This window comes from Tyto alba, unplaced genomic scaffold, assembly GCF_018691265.1.
Source record: "Tyto alba isolate M040663 unplaced genomic scaffold, T.alba_DEE_v4.0 Super-Scaffold_20, whole genome shotgun sequence".
NCBI lineage: Eukaryota > Metazoa > Chordata > Aves > Strigiformes > Tytonidae > Tyto > Tyto alba.
The window spans coordinates 6,108,064-6,129,693 of record NW_024881283.1 but is presented as its reverse complement, the minus strand read 5'-3'; the positions used below and the strand labels follow the sequence as shown (position 1 = coordinate 6,129,693).

At 45.5% G+C, this 21,630-nt stretch overlaps 1 protein-coding gene across 27 annotated transcripts in view; it reads left to right on the top strand.

The window, feature by feature from the left end:
- Positions 1-21,630, top strand: part of EPB41 (erythrocyte membrane protein band 4.1) — a 96,801-nt gene that overhangs the window by 35,762 nt on the left and 39,409 nt on the right. For 25 of the 27 annotated variants that reach the window (XM_033002104.2, XM_042793572.1, XM_042793570.1 and 22 more), the window contains 6 exons: positions 9,160-9,628; positions 11,986-12,216; positions 14,669-14,773; positions 17,833-17,875; positions 19,855-19,930; positions 20,430-20,648. In XM_033002104.2, the coding sequence (XP_032857995.2) occupies positions 9,167-9,628; positions 11,986-12,216; positions 14,669-14,773; positions 17,833-17,875; positions 19,855-19,930; positions 20,430-20,648 (1,136 nt within the window). In that variant the 5' untranslated portion in view covers positions 9,160-9,166. Of the gene's footprint in view, positions 1-1,191; positions 1,465-9,159; positions 9,629-11,985; positions 12,217-14,668; positions 14,774-17,832; positions 17,876-19,854; positions 19,931-20,429; positions 20,649-21,630 lie in introns of those variants that run through there. The other 2 variants (XM_033002105.2, XM_042793579.1) reach the window with 2 other exon arrangements.

The window sequence follows — 21,630 nt, the reverse complement described above, 5'->3', positions numbered from 1 at the left end:
GGTTGTGCTTCTGCAGGCTCTTCCCGTTTTGTTCGGAGACTTTAATTAGCTCTTAGTGGTTTCTGAAGCTAAGCTACATGGTCATGTGAGCTTTCAAATAGTTAAAGGTTGGGTTCTTTCTGTGATACTGGGAGTATACAGCTCAAGGTCTGTGGTGGGAACAGATTTCTTCTCCTTCCCTGTCCTGGTGTTGCTGTGTGTGATGGCAAGCCCTGGAAGGAGAAGAGGAGACTTCAGAAAAGGGAAAACACCAAAGGGTGGTACCTTCCTGAAACAAAGTGAGTATGATACTTGTGGTGGTACGTACCCACCCTGTGAAACTGAGCTTTACAAACCTCCCTGCTAGCTGACTCGGTCATCCTGGGCTTGTCAAAGCTTTTGCAGCCATCTCAGTTGTGTTTCCAGAGCCAGTGGCTGTGGCCATGATGGGGCTGGATCGTTCCAGGCTGGTGGATGCTGAGGAGGTCTCCAGCTTCTCCATCCCCTGTATAGCTCTGCAGGTGTAAGTGACTGGGGCTTGGCCATCCGGTTGAGAAAACTAAGAATTGATGAATTTAGTAGGACAATCTGCAGCTGGCCACTGCCTCTCAGCACTCCTAGGTGGGAGTCATTAGAAGTGCACTGTTCAGGGCTTGCTGGTAGTTACTGTAAAGGTAATTGTCCCCTTGCAGCCCCCATTTCACTGCTTGCTGCTCCGTGATTGTGGTGAGCATGCTAGAGCAAACTCTGTAAATAAACTCAGCCTGGCAGCTGGTACCAACTTGTTAAAACGGCAAAAACCCCACATTGCTGCTGCCTCTGGGCAGAGCCTTGATTTAGACAGTGTGTCCTGGGGGTATCCCTCACTGCAGACTCTTGCTGGGGAGAATGAGTCTCCTTTGCACTGAATATTTTTGGAGTGTTGGTGTCAGGAGGAAGAGAAGCAACGGCCGATTTACAGGATGAAAGGTCTTGAAATCAGCTTAGGGTAGCACAGGTGTTAACTTGTTGAAATATCCTTCATACTCAGTGGCAGTCCAGAAGTGGTAAGCCCAACTTAAAGCCCACGTTGAGGATGCTTTCAGCCAGCTTTTACCTGGGCTTGGTGGAGCGTGAGCCTAGCGTGACTCAGGCCATGCCAGCCCTTGTAGTAAGTGGTTCCCCTTAGATAGTTTAAATTCTGTGCATTTATTGTGCAGCTAATAAGGTAAAAATAACTGGTGCGATAGGTTATTTTTAATGAATTTTGGGTGTTGAACCAGGGTGTGGCAGGTGTGTTTGAGGCGCTCGGATGAATGTAAATTGCATTGCAGCCACGTAACTACAAATGAAGCAGTTAAGGAGGATGTCCCCAGCAGGCAGCAGAGGAACAGCCCGTGCGTGTGAGCCGGAGCCGTCGGTACCCGCGGCAGAGCAGCAGCAGGGGATGAAGCCTGTTCAGAGCTTTTAGCATTGAACATCCTTCTGGCTCTCGGTGCTGCAGCGGTACGTACTTGGCAGGTGCCTGTGTGTGCGTGTGCACGGGTGGTATTTATCTAGCAGGCAGCTCTTTATCAAAGGAGTGTGCAGGTCCCTCTTGGGTTCTAATTATAGCTTTGGTTTGGAAACAGCCAAAGGGAAAATGACAAAAGCAAAAAGCGCTTTACCCCTGTGCTTGAAAAACTGTAAGGAAGGAAAATAAGCCCTGTTATGCTAAACCTTGAGTGTAAATGAAGCACAGTGTGAGTAAACACATCTGTGTTCAGGCAGGGGGAAAAAAAAAAAAAAAAAACAAACCCTTATGAATAATGCATAGAAAAAAATCCTCCTAGTCGGTTGATTGAGATCTGTTGCTTATTTCTGTTTAACTGTTGCTGTAGGAAGCAGTGTGCTGCTGGAGGAGGAAGGCTGTTGTCGTGTGCTGCGCCGGCGTTACTGTCTCTGTTTTGCTGCCATCGCCACCCTGGGTATTCCTCCAGCGCAGAGTCGGGAGCGGTCGTGGCGGAGCAGAGCGAGCTGCTGGGGCGAAGCCCGCACGTCCTTGGCTTTGCTCGCTCGCTTCCCGCTGCTTTTATTCGCACAGATTTTTGGTGCCTGCCTGGTTCCGTGCGTGCTGGGGCTGCCCGGGCGGGAGGCTGGTGGACGGAGCAGCCCTCGGGGGATGCTATCTGCAGCCCGCAGGTGCCGGAGCTGCCTGCGGGGTGGGGACGGGTGCCGGGGGGGTCCCTCCCTTCCTCCGAGGCGTTGGGCAGATACCGGCTCCTTCTGCAGAGGAGCCGTTTGGTGCAGCCTCTCGCCGGTGAGGCTGAGCTCGCTGTTGCCTCCGTTGGGAGTTTGGTGCGGTCGGGTGATTTGGAGACTTGTTCCCGCAAAGGGAAAGCTTCAGCAGACACCGTGCGTTCGAGGCAAAACCTTGTTTTTGCTCCGACCTCTGTAGAAGCAGGGGGGGGGGAGCCCGGAGAGTCACTTCTGCTGCTCACTGTGGGGTAGGAAGCAACACTTGTATTAAACTGATGGTTTTCTTAGTCTTTTTAGAAAACTACTGATTTGCTTCTGTGTTGCAATGTGAGAAGGGATAGTCTGTGAGCAGCTTTAGTTTGCTGGCAGCCTGGTGCATGTGCCTTCCCCGTGGCTCTATTCTGGGTCCAACTGCTCCAAGTTCAAGTGAGTTTTCTTAACAGATCCCACATGGGCAGCCTTTCCAAACCCATTGCTGTGGACAAGGCTCCAGTGACAAGTACATGTTTTCATTTAAATTTCAGTGCTTTACCGATGAGCAAAGCCCATGAATTCCTGCATAAGGAATTCTGTAGCATCTAGAAGGATTTCTGAGGATACAGGGGAGGAACCTCCAGCTCCCTTTGGTTGTAATGCACTTACTGCTCCATTTAGTCAGGTCATTTTATAAGCCCAGTCTTCAATTTGACATAAATGATTTGCTTTCAGCAGATGGTGAGCTACTATTTTTTGCCCTCATTTAAATAGGAAAGCTGTACGATACCAGGAGATGAAAGAGGGTCATGGTGCTGCTGACATACAGTAGATTACAAGGGCTGGTCTAGTGAGAATTAAATCCGGGCGGTTGTAATGTGCCATCTGTGTTGTGTTGGGTGGTTTATTTTTCCCCTGTTCGATGAGGCTCCTGAAGTCTCCTGTTACCCTCTGGGTAAGGCAGCGTTGCCAGCTGAGTGACAGCATCCCTTTTGTTCGGGATCCAAAGTACCAGCACAAAAAGATGATGTATGTTAATTCTAACAGGGGTCATAAAATGCCAGCACTATTTATTCCTCTAATAAAATATATTAAATAAATTTTGAAAGGTTCTGGTGCTTTACGGTGTTTTAAAGTTGTTTGAATTTCTTATTGAGAGGCTTATTTTATTGCATTTGAATTTCTTAATTTGAGTAAAAAGCTCCAAACAGCTCTCTGCTATGTTGTTTTTTAACTGTAGTAAAAATCACATGTAGGATATGTAACTTGAACACACGCGTGGGGCGAGTCCTGCTTGTGGCAGTTGCAGTTTCCTCCTCTCCCACCCACAGACACAGGTTTGTTGCACATGCACAAGTCTTGAAAAAACTAATTTTGCAGCCTGTGCTATTTCAGAGGAATGTTCTGCACAGTTTCCCTGGTGAATTGTGTGCTTTTCACACACATTATGAAATGGGAAGAAACACATTTTAAAATACACGCTGTTGTTGAAACTATTTGATTTTTCTCCTATTTTTGGCAGAAATTTCTCTCTTATCATTGTCTCCAGCTCTTGCTGTTGCAGTAGTGTTTGGCGAAGCCATGCATTTTTGGGTAGGAAGGTCAAGACAGTTTGTTCCAGCAACGTGATTACCATTATCTGACGTTGGACATTGCTGCAAAACGGTTTGTGGTTCTGAGAAATGAACTTTCCTGGTGGACAGTCCTTTTTCTTTTCTCTCCGAAGGACTAAAACAGTGGGAATTAAGTCAGTTATGGTGTGAGCCATAAATCATTTTTCAAGGCTTGGAAGCAGGGATAAGTTGGATTTCACTATTACTATGCTTATTGGTGTGCCTAAATAAGAGAGACTGGAGCATGCTGACAGGTAGGAGACAGTGATGGATGTGTATCTAAATATTAGTGTTTCTTTGAGGCTCTGTAACTTGTCATGAAACAGCCCAAATGAGCAGCATCGTTATTTCCAGAGAACTAATGCACCATCACTTAATGACAAACTTCTGGGAGCACAGGCGCAGTGAGTAATTCGGCATGCTCCAGGCTTTTGAAGGCTTTCTCAACAGGGAGCCATCGGGGTCTGCTGAGCTACTCTAAAATCTGTATTTTAGATAAATTGTCATGCATGTGTGCAGGCTGGAAAAGGAGAATGGTTTGACTTGGAGTGTGGTTGTCTTTTGATATCTGCGAGAGCAGAGCCCGTAGATCAGTGTGGGGTTGAAGCTGAGTTTTGCTATCCTCTGCTTGCCAGATATTAATTAATTTTGGATTGAACCATTGGTGTTAGGAACAGGATGAGCAGTGGGCCCTTGCCCTCCTTTTAAGGCTCAAGTCTGTTTTCTTTGAAGGATTTTGATGCAGAAAAGCAGGTGACAGCAAGCCTGCAGAGATGTTGTGTGCTCCCTGCAGCCATGCTCATGGACAGAAACAGGGGTGAGCCCTGAGGTTGGGGGTCTCAGGGTATTTGTGTGGCTGGAGGGTCTGCTGTGCAGGGGACAGCAGGTTCCTAAGTTGCCTGTGTAGCAGTTTGCTTTGACACTTGGTCTTCAGAGTTGCTGATACCTTTTAAGAAGCGATGTGTGGGGCTCTCTCTTCATCACCGAAGCGCCGACATTCCCGGCGGTGCTGCGGGACACCAGGAGGTCCAGGTCCTCTTCTAGGGGCTGGTGTGGTGCAGGCGAAGGGGGGGATGCTCTTGGTGGGGAGGTCGACCTGCAGCGTGGGGTCTCCTGGGGGGGGAGAAGCCTATTTGTTTCCCCACAGGCTGCTCTGGGTATGTTAAATTACCTTTTCTTGAGATTGCTTCCTGTTGCTGAAGTCTTCTTGTTTGGAGTAGCATGTTCTTAAAATTAAAAATGCTTAAATATAGATACATACTTGAACTCTTTTCTGATGAGATTCTTACTCCGAAATCTCTATGTGGGATCATATCTGAGTTTTGCTGTGATTTGCGTATTTCCGTAGCATTAAACGCCTTCTCTACACTAGACTTGTGAAGAGCCTGCCTTTTACAGGCTGTCTGGCATCAAACCCTCATCCTCTACCAAAACAAAACCCCAGATCCAGCATTTACAAGTGTGGCAGCTCAGAGCAGGAGGTGAGCAGCACTGCTTGGGTTCTCCTAGAAGGGCAGAGCATCCTCCTCCGGCATCCAGGGAGCTCCCACGGCACCTGCAGGCTCTGCAGAATTGCCTGGTGGAATAGCAGTGGAGGAAAATTTAATTTAAATAAAAACATGCTTGTGGTTTGGCTGTGGGCAGTGCTTTCTCCAAATAACAAGTTGAAGAGCTGGAACCTCGCTTTTCGTGTTGGCCCTTGCTATGGGCTGGGTTGGAGCAAAACACTACTCAGCAAAGATCTCAGTGCAGCAAAGGTGCTCTTTTTGGTGGTTTTGTTTTTTGTTTTTTTTTTTTTTTTTAAATAATACAGCCTCTCGGTTATGTTGCTCACTTTACAGATCTTTTTGCTTTCAGTCGAGCGCTTGGGAAACCATTTATGAACATAAAACTTCAAAGAGCAGGAACCAGCCGTTAGCCTGCGCATCGGAGATGCGCACTCGGGTCTTACAGCAAGATGTTTGCCTGCACCCAGTGAATTATTGGTGCTGGCTGCCGCTATTAAATGTTTATTGGGAAGGGCCACGAAGGGAAGGGCTCGTACGTGCCCATCTCAGCATCCCCAGTCCTGCCGAGGGGATCTGGCCGAGCTGTGAGGTGGTTCCCGGGGGATGGAGGAAAGATGTGGAGACATTTGCTCATCTCCAGCGAGACCCACCTTCCTGCACTGGGAAGGGTCCATGACTGTGGCTTTGAAATCCAAAGAAATAAACATTTCTTGTTCCTGGAACGTTGGTATTTAAAGAGAGAAAACTATGTACAGAGGAAATGTTTGTTTGCGGACTGTTTCTGTTGTTTACCACGGCTGATAAGAGCTGCTCTTCAGCTATGCCCTCCCCGCAGTCATCATCTCAAGAGCCTTGATTCTGCCTTTTTAATTTTTAAGAGCAACACGCTTCCAATGCTGTGTGTTTTGATAATGATTCTTGCAAATGTATTTATTCAAAACAAACACAGTGGGAAGCAACTACAAAGCAGGCTGCTTTGGCAGCTGGTGCAGAAGGGAGCTCGCTATTGTCAGTTTTGCAATGCGTCCTTCCCGCTCCGTGCGTGCCGGGGCACCAGGAGCTTTGCCCTGGGAGCTGGCCATGGTGAGTCTGTCCTGCATCATGGGATTGGGGTGATGTGCGTTTGGCTGAACACAGTTCTTTGCACCCTGCACTGCCTTGTAGCATCTCTAGGAGTTTTTTGGGGAGTAGTTGAGTGATTGAATTGGCTTCATGGTGGCTGGGGTGTCTTTGCAGATGACACCCTGAGTTGCTTATGGGGCCGGCAGCATCCCTAGCGAGGGATCATGGCAGGAAGAGAAACATCAATAAGAGCTGCAGAGGCAAATGACCCATGTGCTGCCAGCTGCAAACTGATTGCTGCCCCTTAACTCCCCCAGCCCCTTCCAAACCTCTCCTGAACCAAACCGCAGACCCCACTCGCACCATAATCCTGCTTTGGCCCTGCTAAAGCAGCAGTAACCTCAATTCTGCCCCTGCGAACTGGCGGCCATCCCTCACCCTTTTAGTTTGCTGCTATTTGCAGCTTTATTGTATTCACTGTATGGTGTGTACTCTGTGCGTGGTGAGCCATTGGTTTGAGAGCTCTCATGTCTCGTGTGTGGTTGGGTTTAACTTCCTTTGCCTTCTTGTTGACATTTCTGATTTAGTGGAAAAGGAAATTCTGCACAATCAGCAGGCATGAGCTGCCCCCTCCCCAAGGGTGGTGGTGGGAGCCACCTGGGTGCTGCATGAATCTGCTGTAGACTTTCATTTAACTTGGATTTTACAGCTTTCTTGCAGTTCCTGTTTTATGATAATCCTACAAAAACAAACTCCTGCAAGACTTTGGGGGAAATGAGGTGACATAATGCCCAACTCAAAAGCAATTTGGAGAATTACCCTGGGGTGCTCTCGCTGCCTTGGTTGGGTTACGCCAAGGTGTTCTGTTTTCTCCTGTGCAAAGCACTGGAGGAGGAGTACCAATGCAGTGTGGTTTTCTGCACATTTGCATCTTCATCTAGCTCAGAGCCTTGCCACATCTGAGTTTCATCACCATCTTTGCCTTGGGATGTCCCTGGTGTTTCAGGAGCCCGTGGATGCCTGTGCAGGCTGCCTGCTTGGATCCCTGTTTTCTCAGTGCAGGTAGAAAGCTGCTGTTTCAGTGGCCTCCACCTCTCCGTGATGTTTGGAGAAACCCAGAGCAGCTCACCAAGCAGATGGTCGCATGTAGAGTGTGATGCCTTAAACTTGACTTCTACAGGAGACCAGGCTCAAGTGGGCCCTGCAGCTCGTCCCCAAAGCTGGCTGGTGGGACTGAGTCCAAGTGAAGAGGTTTCAGAGATCCTGTCCCAAATCTGATGCAGCTCCAGATCACTCGGGTGGGAGCAGACCCTGTGGGTTACCATCCCTGCTTTTCCAAAAGCCCTTATTGCAAAAAAAAAACCCAAAAAGGCAAAACCAAATCCAAAACAAACCTGCTAAACTCAGGAAATTTGCACTGCTGGAGAAACAAATTCAGTGAAGGTCTCTGGAGCTGCTTTGTTTTAACCACAGCATTAGGAATAATATTAAGCTTTTGCATTAAATGTGAGGGAAGAGTACTTTGGAAGGCTAGGAGAGGGCTTTTCTCTTTCAAGCACTCTTGTTATTTTGGCAATCAGGATGAATTAAATTAAAATTGTTGAATGCAATAATATATAGGAGGGTGACATCTTGAAATGTTTCTTAATTTTAAGTATGTTTTTTGAGCAGATATTTGTATGCCGAGGCTTGGGCTAGGAGGGATTGAAAGGCATATTGGATTATATGTTCTTTGTTCTGTGTAAGCAGTGGCAATTTATTGCTGCAGATACATGTGATGCAACACCCAAAGATTAGTTCTATCCTCTCTAAAGCATGATTATTTTGGGTCCTCTTTATACCTTAAATAGATATTCTTCCCATGTGATTTCCATCTTTTTGTGTCAACAGCTCAGGCTAAAGTTGAAATAAACGTTGCATCAGTTTAGTAGCACAGGCTCTGCTCTCTGTTATGGAGATTATTTGGAAGCCTTTTTGTTTTACATTTTTCCAGCGTGCAGTGCAAAGATCTCACGAATCCTGAAGCTTGCTTGGCTCCACTGGACCTGTCTTGTGCAGATCAACAAAGCTGATGAACACTGATGAGAATGGTCCCAAGCAGAGCAGCAGTGTGTTTTTTCATGTCTAGATCCCCCCCTTTTTAGTTCATGGTGAGGATCTGTGGCCTCTTTCAGGGACATTTACAAGTGAGCAGCTGTTAAAATTTGTGGCCATGCAGTTTTTGACTCTCATTGGCTGTATGAGTTTTCTCTCAAGCAGCAGATTTCTCCTTCCAGTTGCAGTGGTGGTAAAGGGTGTTTTGATGCTGCAAGCCATTGCAGGCTGCTTGGGGTTTTGGCATGGAGGAGGGTTGCTTGGTCATGCGTGTGTCCTCATCTGCTCCGCTCCCACAGCCAGTGCTGCCAGGGGGAAACAGGGACTTGGAGGAAGAGAGGACCTCAGGACAGCCCCGTGGAACAAGACCCTCCGCCACCTCCTCTGCTTTCCCTAATCTTGTTTCCATTTTTTAATCGTTTGCTCTTGCCAGGCTGCAGACCTGGTGCCAGGGCATTCAGCAGTTTGGAATCAATGTTGTCCAAATGGTGGAAGACATATGGGCAAATGTTGATAGAGATGTTTCTATCAAAGCAAACCTTAGCAAAATGAATGATTTTGCTCTTAATGATTTTGTAGGCTGGAGTTGGCAGGACAGGGGTGTGTGACTGGAGAATATGGTGTGTCTGTGCTTGTGGCTTGGTTTGAATAGCTTAATGCAGACTTGAATATTGAAAAACTCTTCATTGAGACCTTTTGAACCTCTCTTACAGCATCATCATGACAACAGAGAAGAGTCCAGCGGCAGACGCCGACAATTCGGATCAGCAGCAAACCAAGGAGGAGGAAGGAGCTTCTGAAACACAAAAGCAAGAGGCTTCCCTAGAGGAAGGGGCTCAGCAGACGTCGGAGGGACAGGCTGCAGTGGGGCAGAAGCAGGCGGCCTCCAACGGTGATACACCCACGCACGAGGAGCAGAGCAAGAAGGAGCGCCGCACCTCCGAGGGCCGGGGTCTCTCCCGCCTGTTCTCATCCTTTCTCAGGAGGCCCAAGTCTCAGGTGTCAGAAGAGGACAAAGACACTGATGCTCCTAGAGAGGCGGGAGGTGACCAGAAAGACCCAGGATTAGGAGCCAGCCCTGATGAAGACATCTTGGTGAAAGCCCCAATTGCAGCTCCTGAGCCTGAGCTCAAAACTGATCCATCACTAGATCTCCATTCCTTAAGCAGTGCAGAAACACAGGTAAAACACTTTGTTCCATGTGGCAAATTCCCTTCTGCTCTTGAAAATGTGTCTTTTAGCCAAAACTATAAAAACTTCATATCCTAGGCTGGTAAGCTTGATCAGAAAAACTCATGAGATGCTAAAAAGGCTGTCAGCTCCCTGTGTGGCACTGTGTGCTTCTCACTCTTTCATTCCATTAGCAGACTGTCTTGCACAGTACCTGCTGCTGAAATTGTGCTCACGCTTCACAGCATAACTCAAAATGCCCCGTTCTGACTCTTTACTCAGCTGAGGCATGGGAAGTCATATCAGAACTAGGGTTCAGACTCATAATTCATAACATAATTCACGGTTGCTTGTCAGGATGTCCTTGGTGTGTGTAGAATAAAGGCAGGTCAGTGGTGTGAGGTGGAGATTGCAAGAGGACATGGATTTGGGAAAGGGTTTCTTCAACTTCAGGGATCACAAGCGTTGGCATTTCAGGACATGGTCATCTGTTCAGCCTGGGCTGGTGCTGAGCCTGCCAAATACAAATATTTTCTGCTTATGCATCGTGTAGACAGGGATTTCTGCACAGCACGTGGGCTGAGCCCAGCTCCTAGTAGCCATCTGGGGTCTACTCTTTACAGCCAGGGTCATTTTTCATGCAAAATTTAAAGTTTTTAAAGCGTGGTAGAAACTGAGGCAGACTCTCCCCCCCGGGAGACATTCACAAGGCTGCAGCTACTTATTGATTTGGGGGGTATTGGATGACCGCTCTTACTACTTGGGTAATTGCAGCTCTGCTGTTACGTGTGCGGCTGTCTGGAGTTAGAGGAAGGCGGGGTGCGCTTTCTCCTGAGATGGGGATTTCTTACCACCCAGCCAATCTGTGTCTATAGCTATAATCATAGCACATTTGTGTGAAAATCTGAATGAATTACCCCGCCGCCTTAAGTTTTTAACGGACCCCAGCGAGGTATTACATATCTGCAAACTCTGACTTTTGGAGCAATACTTTACAAGTTAGAGCATTGCTAACTGTAGGCAGTAATTGTAAATCCACCTCCTTAAAATTACGAAGTTGTAGAAAAGGTAGTAGGTAACACTTTTTTCTTTCTTTACCCAAATTTCTGAGCCTGTGAAAGTCATGTGATGATCTCTGATTGTGTTTTGTACCTCTAAAAGTTGGAATTAGCAGAATGGGGAGGAGCTGGAAATTTTCATGCAATTTCAACCCTGAAATCACATCTTCAAGAGGAAATGCATGCTTAACTGTGATTTGCTGCTTCTGAGTGCATGTGAGTGTGCACCCACAGCCTTCCTTCACCATGGACTGTTCATTTCAAATGAAGCATTTGTGCCTTTTTTTTTTAGTTCTTATTTTAGATCAATGTCAGTGGCTTTTTGAACTGTGACACTCGGCAGATATTTTTGCTGTGAAAGCATTTGCGAGGTGCTGCCTGTTTGATAAATGCTGACCGATGGGCATTACGAGCTTTGACTGATTCCCTGCTCCTAATTGTCCCGGCCCTGCTGGAACAGAAGTCAGCAGCTTGCGGACATTATTTAGTTTTTAAATACCTCCGTGCAGTTGTGCCTGGGTGTGATTTCATGAGATGCGATGGGCTGAAAAGACAGGGTTTTGCTCTTCCTCTGCCACGGCTGCGTGCTCCTGCTGCATCAAGCCACTTCCAGCACTTGTCAGAGCCTGCTGTGAACTCCTTTAACTTGCTGAAATGGCAGTGGGAAAAAAAACACAGCTTCCTTCCTCCTCCTGCCCGCAAACTGCATCTCTTTCTCCTATTTTAGTGAATTAAACTGGCTTACAAAGTGCTTCAGTAGGCAAAGGGAGAGTGATGTGAAGCCTGCCTTCCCTTTTTGGAGGCAGAGAGCTGCTTGATCAACTCAGATGGCCATGAAATCTCAGCACTGACCCCCCCCTTTTAATGCCACTGCTGCCATACTGAGGGCTGGTGGCACTGGAGCAAAACCCGTCGCCCAGGGTGGCAGTGGGAGCGCGGAGGCCCGTGCAGTGGGTGTGTTGGGTGTCTGGCCCAGGAGGGGAAAAACTTACTAGTCCAGAAGGTGATTTTTGTTAAGACCATGAAGATTTGCATGATGAAATCTGCCCTGATTTCTTTAATCAACCCTTTTTTATTTTTTATTACATCCTTTATTAAATGAAGACTTGAGAATGACTTGAAGGGCTTTAAAAATTAATATCATTACAGTTCTCACCCAAGCTGCTGCTTCAGGTCCTGGGTTACACATTTAACTCGGATATACTAATTCTGGGGTGAGATCCCAGCCCTACCTATGCAGTGCTTGTTTCATGTCAGGTTTTTTTTGCTTGACACATCTAAATTGCACCTTGGGTGATTTGGGGGTTTCAGCCTGCGCAGGAGGAGAGGAGGGACGACCAGGAGCCGGCGAGCAAAGACCTCGGGGACAAGGAAGGAGGGGAAGCGAAGGAAGAGTGTGCCAAGCCAGAGCCAAAACAAGAGACTCCGGAGACCAAAGCAGAGAAGGATTTGAAAGCTGCCCAGAAAGCAGTAAAAAGACACAGAAACATGTACTGCAAAGTCGTCTTGCTGGATGACACCATTTTTGAGTGCGCCGTGGATGTAAGTAGTCTTGGGGTTTGTTTCTGCTGTGCCTTTTTTACCTCTCCCTTTTCCTCCCCCTTAAAAAATCGCCACAAACACAATTTAATAGCGGCCTAATTTGCTGCCAGTGAATTACATGACAGGCTTTACTGCAGAACAGTATTGCTCTAAGCTATAACAACTTTGTGCGTTGTAAAAATCTCTGGGTACTTAGGAATTTTTTTTTATTTGTTCTACAATTTTCAGGGTACCTTGCTGTGTAAGGGTGGAGGGCAGTTTAAAAAAAAAAAAAATCTTACTTGCTGTTCATCTTCTCTCTCGTTTTGTATCCCAGACTAGAATTAAGGTTTTTGTGTTAGGCTGGGATTGTGTAAATATCTTCTGCTCCTTTCCTTTGAATAAAACGAATTGTCAGGTTGATTTGTGATTTTTCTGCTCACCCAAGGTTCCTTCACCTATCTGGCTGCTGGCTAACATAACTCCTGGAGCTTGGATATAAAGAAAAACATGCTGTGTTTTGCCTACAGTTAAATATATTTGCAGTAAACAATTTAAAATTATTATGTTGATTTACAGCCATGCAAAACCCTTAATCTGAGAGCTTTTCTTCTGCTTTATTTTGTGCATTCTCTCACAGGGCTGCCTTGCTGTCAGGGCAATAAAAAGCTAGCAAAAATGCCCATTTCAGTATTGAAGTGCTTGTCCGGAATATTAATAATCTGGTACTCGCCATTAGAACATATTCCCCTCAGGTTGTTTTTCCCCAGTCCCTCTGGCTAAATGGGCCAGGAGAGGGTATCTGGGCACAGGGCTCCTTGTGAAAGCAGTTACCTTGGGTGATCCTGGGCAAGTAGGTCAGCGCTGGCTGTTTGTGTGACGGCGTTGCTGCTGTTACTGCCTGGGATCAGCTCGGAGCGTCACTGCCCCGATCGCCTGCCCCTTTGCTGGGGATTTTGTACACAGCCCCCAAAAAGAAGCTGTTCCCCAAAATGCTGGTGACAGCCTGCAGTGGCTCCGTGCGTGAGTTTGCTGCAGCTGTGCCTTCAAATACTGGCAGGCTGTGCGGACAGTGTTGGCAGGAGAGCTGCTGGCGGTGTGGTTGGTCCTGACTTGAGCAGGATGTTAGAAGTCTCTTTCTGTAGGTCCCGAGGGTCGCGGTGGGCACTGCAGAGAGGATTAGGAGGGGCTGCTGTGTTGGTGAGACCCTCTTGACTTGACAAGTAACCTTAGTTTAACGCTGATATAATCCTACTGTATCATTTTGAGAATTTATTGAGACTTAATCGGGAAGGAATTGCAAAAGTGTAGGCAAAGACCAGCATTTAATTGGGAAGGAATTGCACAGGTGTAGGCAAAGACCAGCACAAATGCCTTTATCCAAGAAGTGCTTTCAGACATCCTTTTCAATTGATGGCCATGGAAGGTTTTTAATTCCTGTATGTCTTTAAGTGCCGATTCCTTAAGAAATATCCAGGCTAACACATGCACTATATTACAGAGTCACAATGTATGCACTAAAGACCTTACAGCTGGAGGACTGGAATAAAACAAGGCTGTGATCTTGGATCAATTGCCATGCAAATACGACTAAAAGGAGAGATGCAGGCACAAGCAGTGCATTAGTAAAGCTGATTTTGCGTCACTGGAATTGCAATTTCTTTTTAGTAGAGCCTCCAATAGAATGAGCTGCATCTGGTTACCATAGTTGTATGCCTCAGAGATGTTTTCCTTCATGCTTTTGGACTAAAAGGCTATCTGTGCCTAGGGCCAGTTCACTTCTGCAGGATTTGAGGGGGTTGAAAAATAAAAAAAAAAGAGGAAATAGAAATGCTCAAAGTGTATTCACAGTGTATTTCTTGAGGCAGGAAGTTGTGTGCTAAGCAGCTTTCGGTGCATAAGGCAAAACAGGAGAGGCTGGGTTTCATCAGCAGATGGGGTAGATGAAAAGGCCATGGAAATGATGGTCTTTGGTTCTGAGCTGCTGTTTCTTTTGTGACCCTGCTAAGTCAGGTTGCCCCCAAAATGAGACACTGTAGCAGTGGGTTGTAGAAGCAGTTTCATACCCTGCATTGATCATCTTTTGATCAGTGCCTGATTGTCTGGCAGCCTGGAGCTGGGATATACCAGTCCAGTAAGATGTACTTTGGGAGGGAACATCCATACAGATCTTCGGTGTTTATTGAATTGTGTTGAGAAGCTCAGCTCGGGGGGGGCTTCAGACACGGAGCTGGTGGTAGCTGAGAGACTTGCTGCAGTTCCCATTGCCTCTCTGGTTTGAAATTTTATGCCTCATGGCCTTTCCTATAAGGGGTACTTGCTCAGAAACAGGCAGGAGGTCTGATTTTGAGCTACTCAGGACTTCTTGGCAGTGTACAGTGTGGTTTGATTATGTTCCCTTTCTCGCCTCTCCTGTGAACAAGGGCAGGCAAAACCCAGTCCTTCTTACGGAATTGCTTTTGTCTATTTGCAGAAACACGCCAAGGGGCAGGATCTACTTAAAAAAGTCTGCGACCACCTCAATCTCCTGGAAGAAGACTACTTTGGTTTGGCCATATGGGACACGCCAACCTCCAGGGTAAGCAGCTGCCGTTGTGTGCTGTTCTGCACCCAGGTGGGTGCAGCTCTTTTGAAGGACCATCTCCCCCAGGGAGGAGATGGTACATAAATTCTTCTTAAAACTGCTTTTGGTGTTCTCCCTATAAAAGGACTAAGAGGGTCATCACAGAGGCAGAAGTTGTGAATAAATGACTACAAGAGTCTGGGTTTTAGTAAAAAAGCTATGTGAACTTGTATCTTCACCTGAAGAAAATTCATTATATTAGTTTACTGCAAAATGATGCTGTTAATTTGTAAAGCTATAGCTGAGGAAGTTAGGGGAAGATAAGGTTTTTTTTTTTCAATCTAGAAAAGCAGCAGGTTTTTTTTTATTGTGATTATAAGAAGAGGTTTACTGCTAGGTTAGGCTGTAGAAGATGAGCCTGAATGTTGACACACTGCAGGTGGACTTGAGAGTCCTGGAGCCTGTGTTCCCCAAAGTGAGCAGGACTAAAAGCTGGCTGCCCTGGCACTGGTGTCATTTTCTGTAAGGTTTGGTTGGAGCCGTGCAGAGCAGTTTTGAATTGAGGCTTTACCCTGTGAAAGGACACACGTGACTCTTCATACCAAAACTCCTAGTCATGGTTTCAGTTGAAGGTCTTTGTTTGTTTAGACTCAAGCAGTGTCTTACCTCTTAAACCCTTGGTTATGCTTTAACTCATGCAACTACTCAAGCTCTGTTTCATGAAAGTAGGCAAGTGTGCTAAATTGAAATCAAGGGCCCACTTTTACATCCCTTAGACCAGTTACAGTGGTCCACATTCTGACTGTTCTGTGCTTCACCTACAGCAGTCGCTTATGGGCAGGTTACTATGGCTGACAGACATTTGTCATTATACTTAATAATTGCAAGTGTGAATTTTTAATACACAGGCAAAATAACATCCCATCACTATCTGAAGCAGACAGAGCTCTGTCTTCGGTTTGTTTTGCTGTCTCTGGTGTCTTGTTATTTTCTTGTATGTGAAATTTGTTTCCATGTATATAGCCCGGATTTTTTTACTCTAGGAGTTTTTTGTGCTTGCAGAGGGAGGGATAGGTGTGCTTTTAGATCCAGTTAAGAGCAAAAAGAGTTTGCAGCTCAGCCTCTCACACTTGTGCTCACTGTTGCATTTCCCAGACCCCCAGGACTCTTCTCATGTCCAAGCGTGCTGGCATCAATTCTTCCGAATGCAAAAGCATGTACCTCCTTCCCCCTCAGCTGACAAGGGCTAAGAGGTTGTGCAGCTTTTTAACCGTAGGGACTGAAAACAGATAGTTTTGTCAGATTTGTGTCCCAGAGCTGGGAGCTGAGAAGAGTAAAGCCACTTTTCATGGGTTTAACTCCAGTGCAGAGTAAGCTGCTTGGTGAAAGTCTGGTTTGCTCTGATGGGGGAAAACACCATTTTTAAGTTGGTTTGTTTGTTGGTTTTTTTTTTTAATCTTTCTGGTTATGTTTCATTGAACTTTGAAATCTGAAGCTCCATCTCTCTCCTGCTGTAACTTCAAACAAGACCTGACACCATGTTGCTGGTTCACAGGTAGAAATGATGTTAATGGGAAACCAATGGATGAGTTCTGCACCTTACCCGCAGCAGTGTGGAGCAGGTGGAGGTGCACGTGTGTATTCCTGGACAGGGAAGGGTTGTATGTGGCATTTTCCACCTTGATATTTAGGAAATAAACCTTCTTGGGGATGGGCGTTTTCCCACATGGGAATAGCAGAGGGTGACAGTGGGAATAGGAGATTGCGACAGTGGGTTGAGCAGCTGGTAAGCACAGAAGGAGCTTGATGCTCATGCTGCTCTGAAAGGGAGGATTGTTTCCCACTGATTCATGGCAGTGTGGATAGAAGTGCCGTTAATTGCTGTACCTGTCATTGTCTGCTGGATCAGGCAGGGCCAGTGCCGAGGATGTGTGACTGCACCCCAGGCTTGGCTGCTCAAAACCCAGCTGTTATCACTGCAGTGGCACCAGCGTAGATGTAGAGATGTTCTGCTTAAAACGGTGGCTCTAAAATGACAACAAGGGGCATGTCTACCTTTCAAATGGACTTTGTACCCCTAGTTTTATAGGTTAGAGGGGCAAGCATATAAAAAGATCAGATTAAATGTAAGTATCGCTGTCTCCCTGCCATGAAGTTACGTGTCCTTCTGGCCAAGACAGATTAGCTTGGGGGATTCAATGAGTTAATTCCTTCACCTTGGGAGACCTGGATGTCCAAATCCTGCTCAGGACATGAGAAAATGAAGAAGGTGGTTTAATGTAGCCTCTCCAGGAAGGCTGCTAGCACCGCGCCGTCCCCTTCAGCGGGGCAGACCCTGACCTCTGCAAAGGGAAAGGCTCAGACTTGACGTGCCAGTTGTTGCTCACACCAAACTGGCAAAAGCAGGAGTTCTTTTTTGAGGCTTATGTTGCACCACCATCCCACAAAACCCCAAATTACAGAGTGTGGGGGGGGAAGGATATATTTCTAAATTTGTAGCTGAGATAATTACTAGAAACTTGAGTCATACTTAAAAGACATAAGTTTGTCACGCTTCTGTAAAAGATTCCAGCCTTCCCCAGCAATTGGAGGTTTTCACTTGTATTTCGGTGATTAGGCTGATAAAAACTATAGTTAATAATAGAAAGTCTTGATGATCTTTGTTCTGAGTAGGGTAGATATTGGAGATAGGGTGCCTAAAATGAATGAAGACATCCTATTTGTCTATTATTAAAGGTTCTAGAGGAAAAAAAAAAGTGTTGCAGAAGTGCTCCTTGTAGCTGGATGTAGCTGCAGTGTTACCTACTGCTACATGCTTGCAGCCCTAATATACTGATTTTATTTTTTATTCCTGCTCCTTGTGCCTCCCCTGTGAGTACCTGGTAGGTGAAGGGTTGGAATTGCGCCCACCAGCACCATGCACTGGAGTAAAAGTTGTGAAAAATGCACTGTCTCCAGTTTCCACGGCTGTGTTCATGTCAAATGTTGTCTTTTTGCTGTATTTTTAGCAATTTGCAGTTTTCTGTGGTGTTCCTGGAACATCTGTTAAACTGAATGTTTTTATCCTCTTACAGACATGGCTGGATCCCGCCAAAGAAATAAAAAAACAGGTTCATGGTAAGTAGATCGAATTTATCATGTGGGTGTGTGTGGTTTCTCCCCCCTTCCCTAAATAAGCATGACTCTGGCGGATGATCCGGGGGGCCCAATGATGGGTGAGAGTTCAAGTGAGGGTGTCTGGCAGGGATCAGCACAAGCTTGAGCAGTCTGTGCATCATTTCTCCTCTTCTTAAGTACTTAGTGAGGTTCTAGATTTAGGAGAAAATGTGATTTCCTTGGGAAAACATAGTTTGGGTTGTGTTTGCCCCATGCAAACCCAGGCTGTCCTTGCTACTGTGTGATGCTGAAATGGGAGATCTGCTCCCTGTTGGGGAACGGGAAAATAGGTGTTGGTGGGAACTGTTTAAATCTCAAAGGAGGCTGGGAGAGCCTGAGCAAAATTTTATGCTGTGGCAAAGTGTTACGGACTCTGAGGCTGTTTTGGTATCCAAATAAGGGTACTGGAATGATAAATGGCTCGAGTAGTATCAGGGCAAATACCAGATGCTATCCGGAGTTGTATTTTAAGGTCTGCTAGCACTAAATTAGTTCAAGATGAGGGCAGTGTCAAAGTTAAATATATTTTAGAGGCTTTTGTTTTCTCTCAGGAGCAAGTCTGCTTCAAAAGTAAAATACTGTTTTATGAAAGTAAAATACTGTTTTACATATGCTTTTGGTGGGGGACGCAGAACAAAGCATGTCATTAAGTACAGATTAGGGTGGAAATGCCGCAGGGCTGCGGAGCACGCAAAGATCCTGCTGTTACCAACTTCTCTTTGAATCGATAGCAGGTTGTGTGTAAAGGGCATGAGCTGCTCTGGCTGTGCTGCGCAGGTGAAATTCAGCTCACAAGTGTAATGAGCAACCTGCGAGAGAATCTGATCCCTCGAGATGAGTTAAATGGCAAATTATTAGATTTTTCTTGAATATACGTTGAATGTTTATATGAGTATGTGTACACCAGTGTGGGTTGGTTTAGCTAACCTCTGCTACCTAAAATGTCTTTTTGGAATAGCTTGTTTTGAACTGTGTATAATGAAAACAACATGCCTTGTGTTTAATCCCAGTTATGGTGTTGCATAAGAAATAAATCCATGAATGCTAGCTAGCCCCCCCCCTCTTTCCTGTTTGAGATAAATCTCTGAGGAAATTAAGCGCAGGGGTATCTTCTCTTTCTGAAATAAATATTATTTTGAACTAGTGTGAAAGGGCACAGCAGGGGGCAGATGTAACTATGAAAATTACTTTGAGTGCTTAATGGGTCACTCAGGACTATTTTCTGTGCATAAATGTGATTATTTTCAAGAAAGAGAGAGTAACCCCTTCAACTGTGTCATCTAGACTGTTCATACCACAAATACTACCAGTTCTACGTGTGATTATGTGGATTCTTGCCCCACTTAATGCCTGTAATGGTGCTGTACAAGATTTGCAGCAACCTGTATTTAAAGCATTTAGGCCTGGACTTGTAAAGCTCCTTCTGTCTCTGCTTGCTGGGTTCATCCAGAGATTGATGCTTGTGCTGAGTTTAACCTGTGGTCTGACCACCCGACCACAGTGCATTAGGCTGCTGAGTGAATTAGCACATCTGCTCTTGAAGAGAAATTTGAAAATGGGGTTGAGTGATAAAACAATACTAATTCATTAACTTATAGCACACGTCTGACCTCTCTTCATGAATCCTTCTTTCCAATCAATGAAGAAAATACGTAATTTAGGCTCTTACCAATGAATTGTATTTTGTCCACAAGATGTGGATTATTCGTGTGTATTTGCCTGCCCTGCTTGTATCTTAGCTCCTGTAAATGAAATCATATCATACTGTCTGCTAAGCAGCAGCTAGCTGTGCGAGCGGGCAGTATTAAAATCAGTATTATGATCTGCTGGCTGCATTTTGAAGATCAGAGTGGATATTCTCAGCTTTTTTTGTAACGAATGACTATCACAAAGATGTTCTGGTGTGTTTATTTTTCTCAACCTCTCCTTTGTAACTGCAGGAGGCCCCTGGGATTTTACCTTCAATGTCAAGTTTTATCCACCGGATCCTGCGCAGCTGACAGAGGACATAACCAGGTGAATTACCTGGGAATCTTGCTGCCAGCCAGGGAGCTCTCTCAGCAAAGCAGTGAATATTGAATAGAAATTTTAAATATTTGGGTATTTTTCCGTCCTTCAGCAAGGAGATCAGATGTCTTAACGGTTTGGAGGGGATTTTTTTGTTTGTTTTTAGTGGATGTGTGGGATGCTTCTGCTCTCCACTGTGTAAAGCAGTGTCATTTATAATCCTGACATGAGTATAGGAAAGTAATTTTTTGTTTAAAAGAAATATTTTTCTGATCATAAGTGTCCTGTACTCGCTTTGCAGAGTGGAGGTAACCTTAAGTCCTCCTGTCCTCCACTCTGTTTACCATGGGAATATTAACCCATAAGTAAAAATACAGGTAGACATTAGAAACAAACATCATGTTGCATTCATCAGTGGCATAAAAAATGAGATTCTGTTTAATCCTTGAGTTTCTTAAGTTTCTCTATGCTCTCTGTAAATAGTATTTTCTCCCCCCCAACCCCCCAGGTATTACTTGTGTCTTCAGCTTAGACAAGACATCATTACAGGGCGGCTGCCCTGTTCCTTTGCAACTTTGGCTCTGCTGGGTTCATACACAGTCCAGTCTGAGTTGGGAGACTATGATCCTGATCTACACAGCCCGGATTACATCAATGAATTTAAATTGGCCCCAAACCAGACAAAAGAGCTTGAAGAGAAGGTTGTGGAGCTTCATAAAACATACAGGTAAGATGTGGTAGCTGGAGGGCTTATTTGTGCACAGCAGCCTGAAATAATGGGGCTTTCTGATATTTTCCCAACTTCTGTTGTATGCTTTTGGTTTCCTGCTGCACCAATTTTTTGATGTTTGCAGCAGAAGATTTAGCAGTAAGGTGTGAATTTTCAGCTACTGAGAACATCAGCTTTTTAAAAAAGATCTAATACTTTATAACAAAACATTCCTAGAAGCTGCAATTCTTTTTTCCTGTGTGAAGAAGAAACTGTGTTTTCAGAAAGCAGGTGCAAAGTCTTGCAATTGTTTATTAACATAAGCTCTTTTTCAATAGGATAGTTGTCAAAGTGGGGTTTATTTCATGTGAAAATACAAAGCTTGCTTTTTTTAACCTTGCCCTTTCTCTTTTTTTTTTTTTTTTTTTTTTTTTTTTAAATACTTGCTTTGGAATTTATGTAGTTTTTGGATTGCAGTCTGGTTGGACCAGATCTTGTCTCTTTGTGTATGTACTGTAGCCTGCAGCCTGTTTGAGGTTTTCTGTTGTCACATTTAATGAGTAGCACTTTCTTATGTGGAAGTATTCCGGATGATGCTGCAGTTAGGCTCTCTTCCTTGTGTTTCCCAGCGCAGCCACAACACTTGGAAGGACACTTGGGAGTCCCCCTGGTACCAGATTCAAGGGTGACAGTAATCCTCATCTTATTTTGAGTTTATTTTCATAGATGCTTTTGAGTGCTTGGCTTGCAGAAGCTGTGTGGAGCTGTGTGCTCGGCAGTGCAAAGGGCCAGTGTGGAGAGCAGCCAGCTGGCAGCTTCTGCACCCTCCCAGAGTCACCTTTGGACTTTGGAGGGGGTGGGGGGGGAAAGCCCATAAAACCACTTGGTGATACTGAGGCCTTCAACCAGCAGACCCTTGACCTGTGAAAGGCTGTTGGCTGATGCACTAATAACCAGAACAGGGCAAAGACAAGATCTTCTTGCAGGCAGATGGGAACTA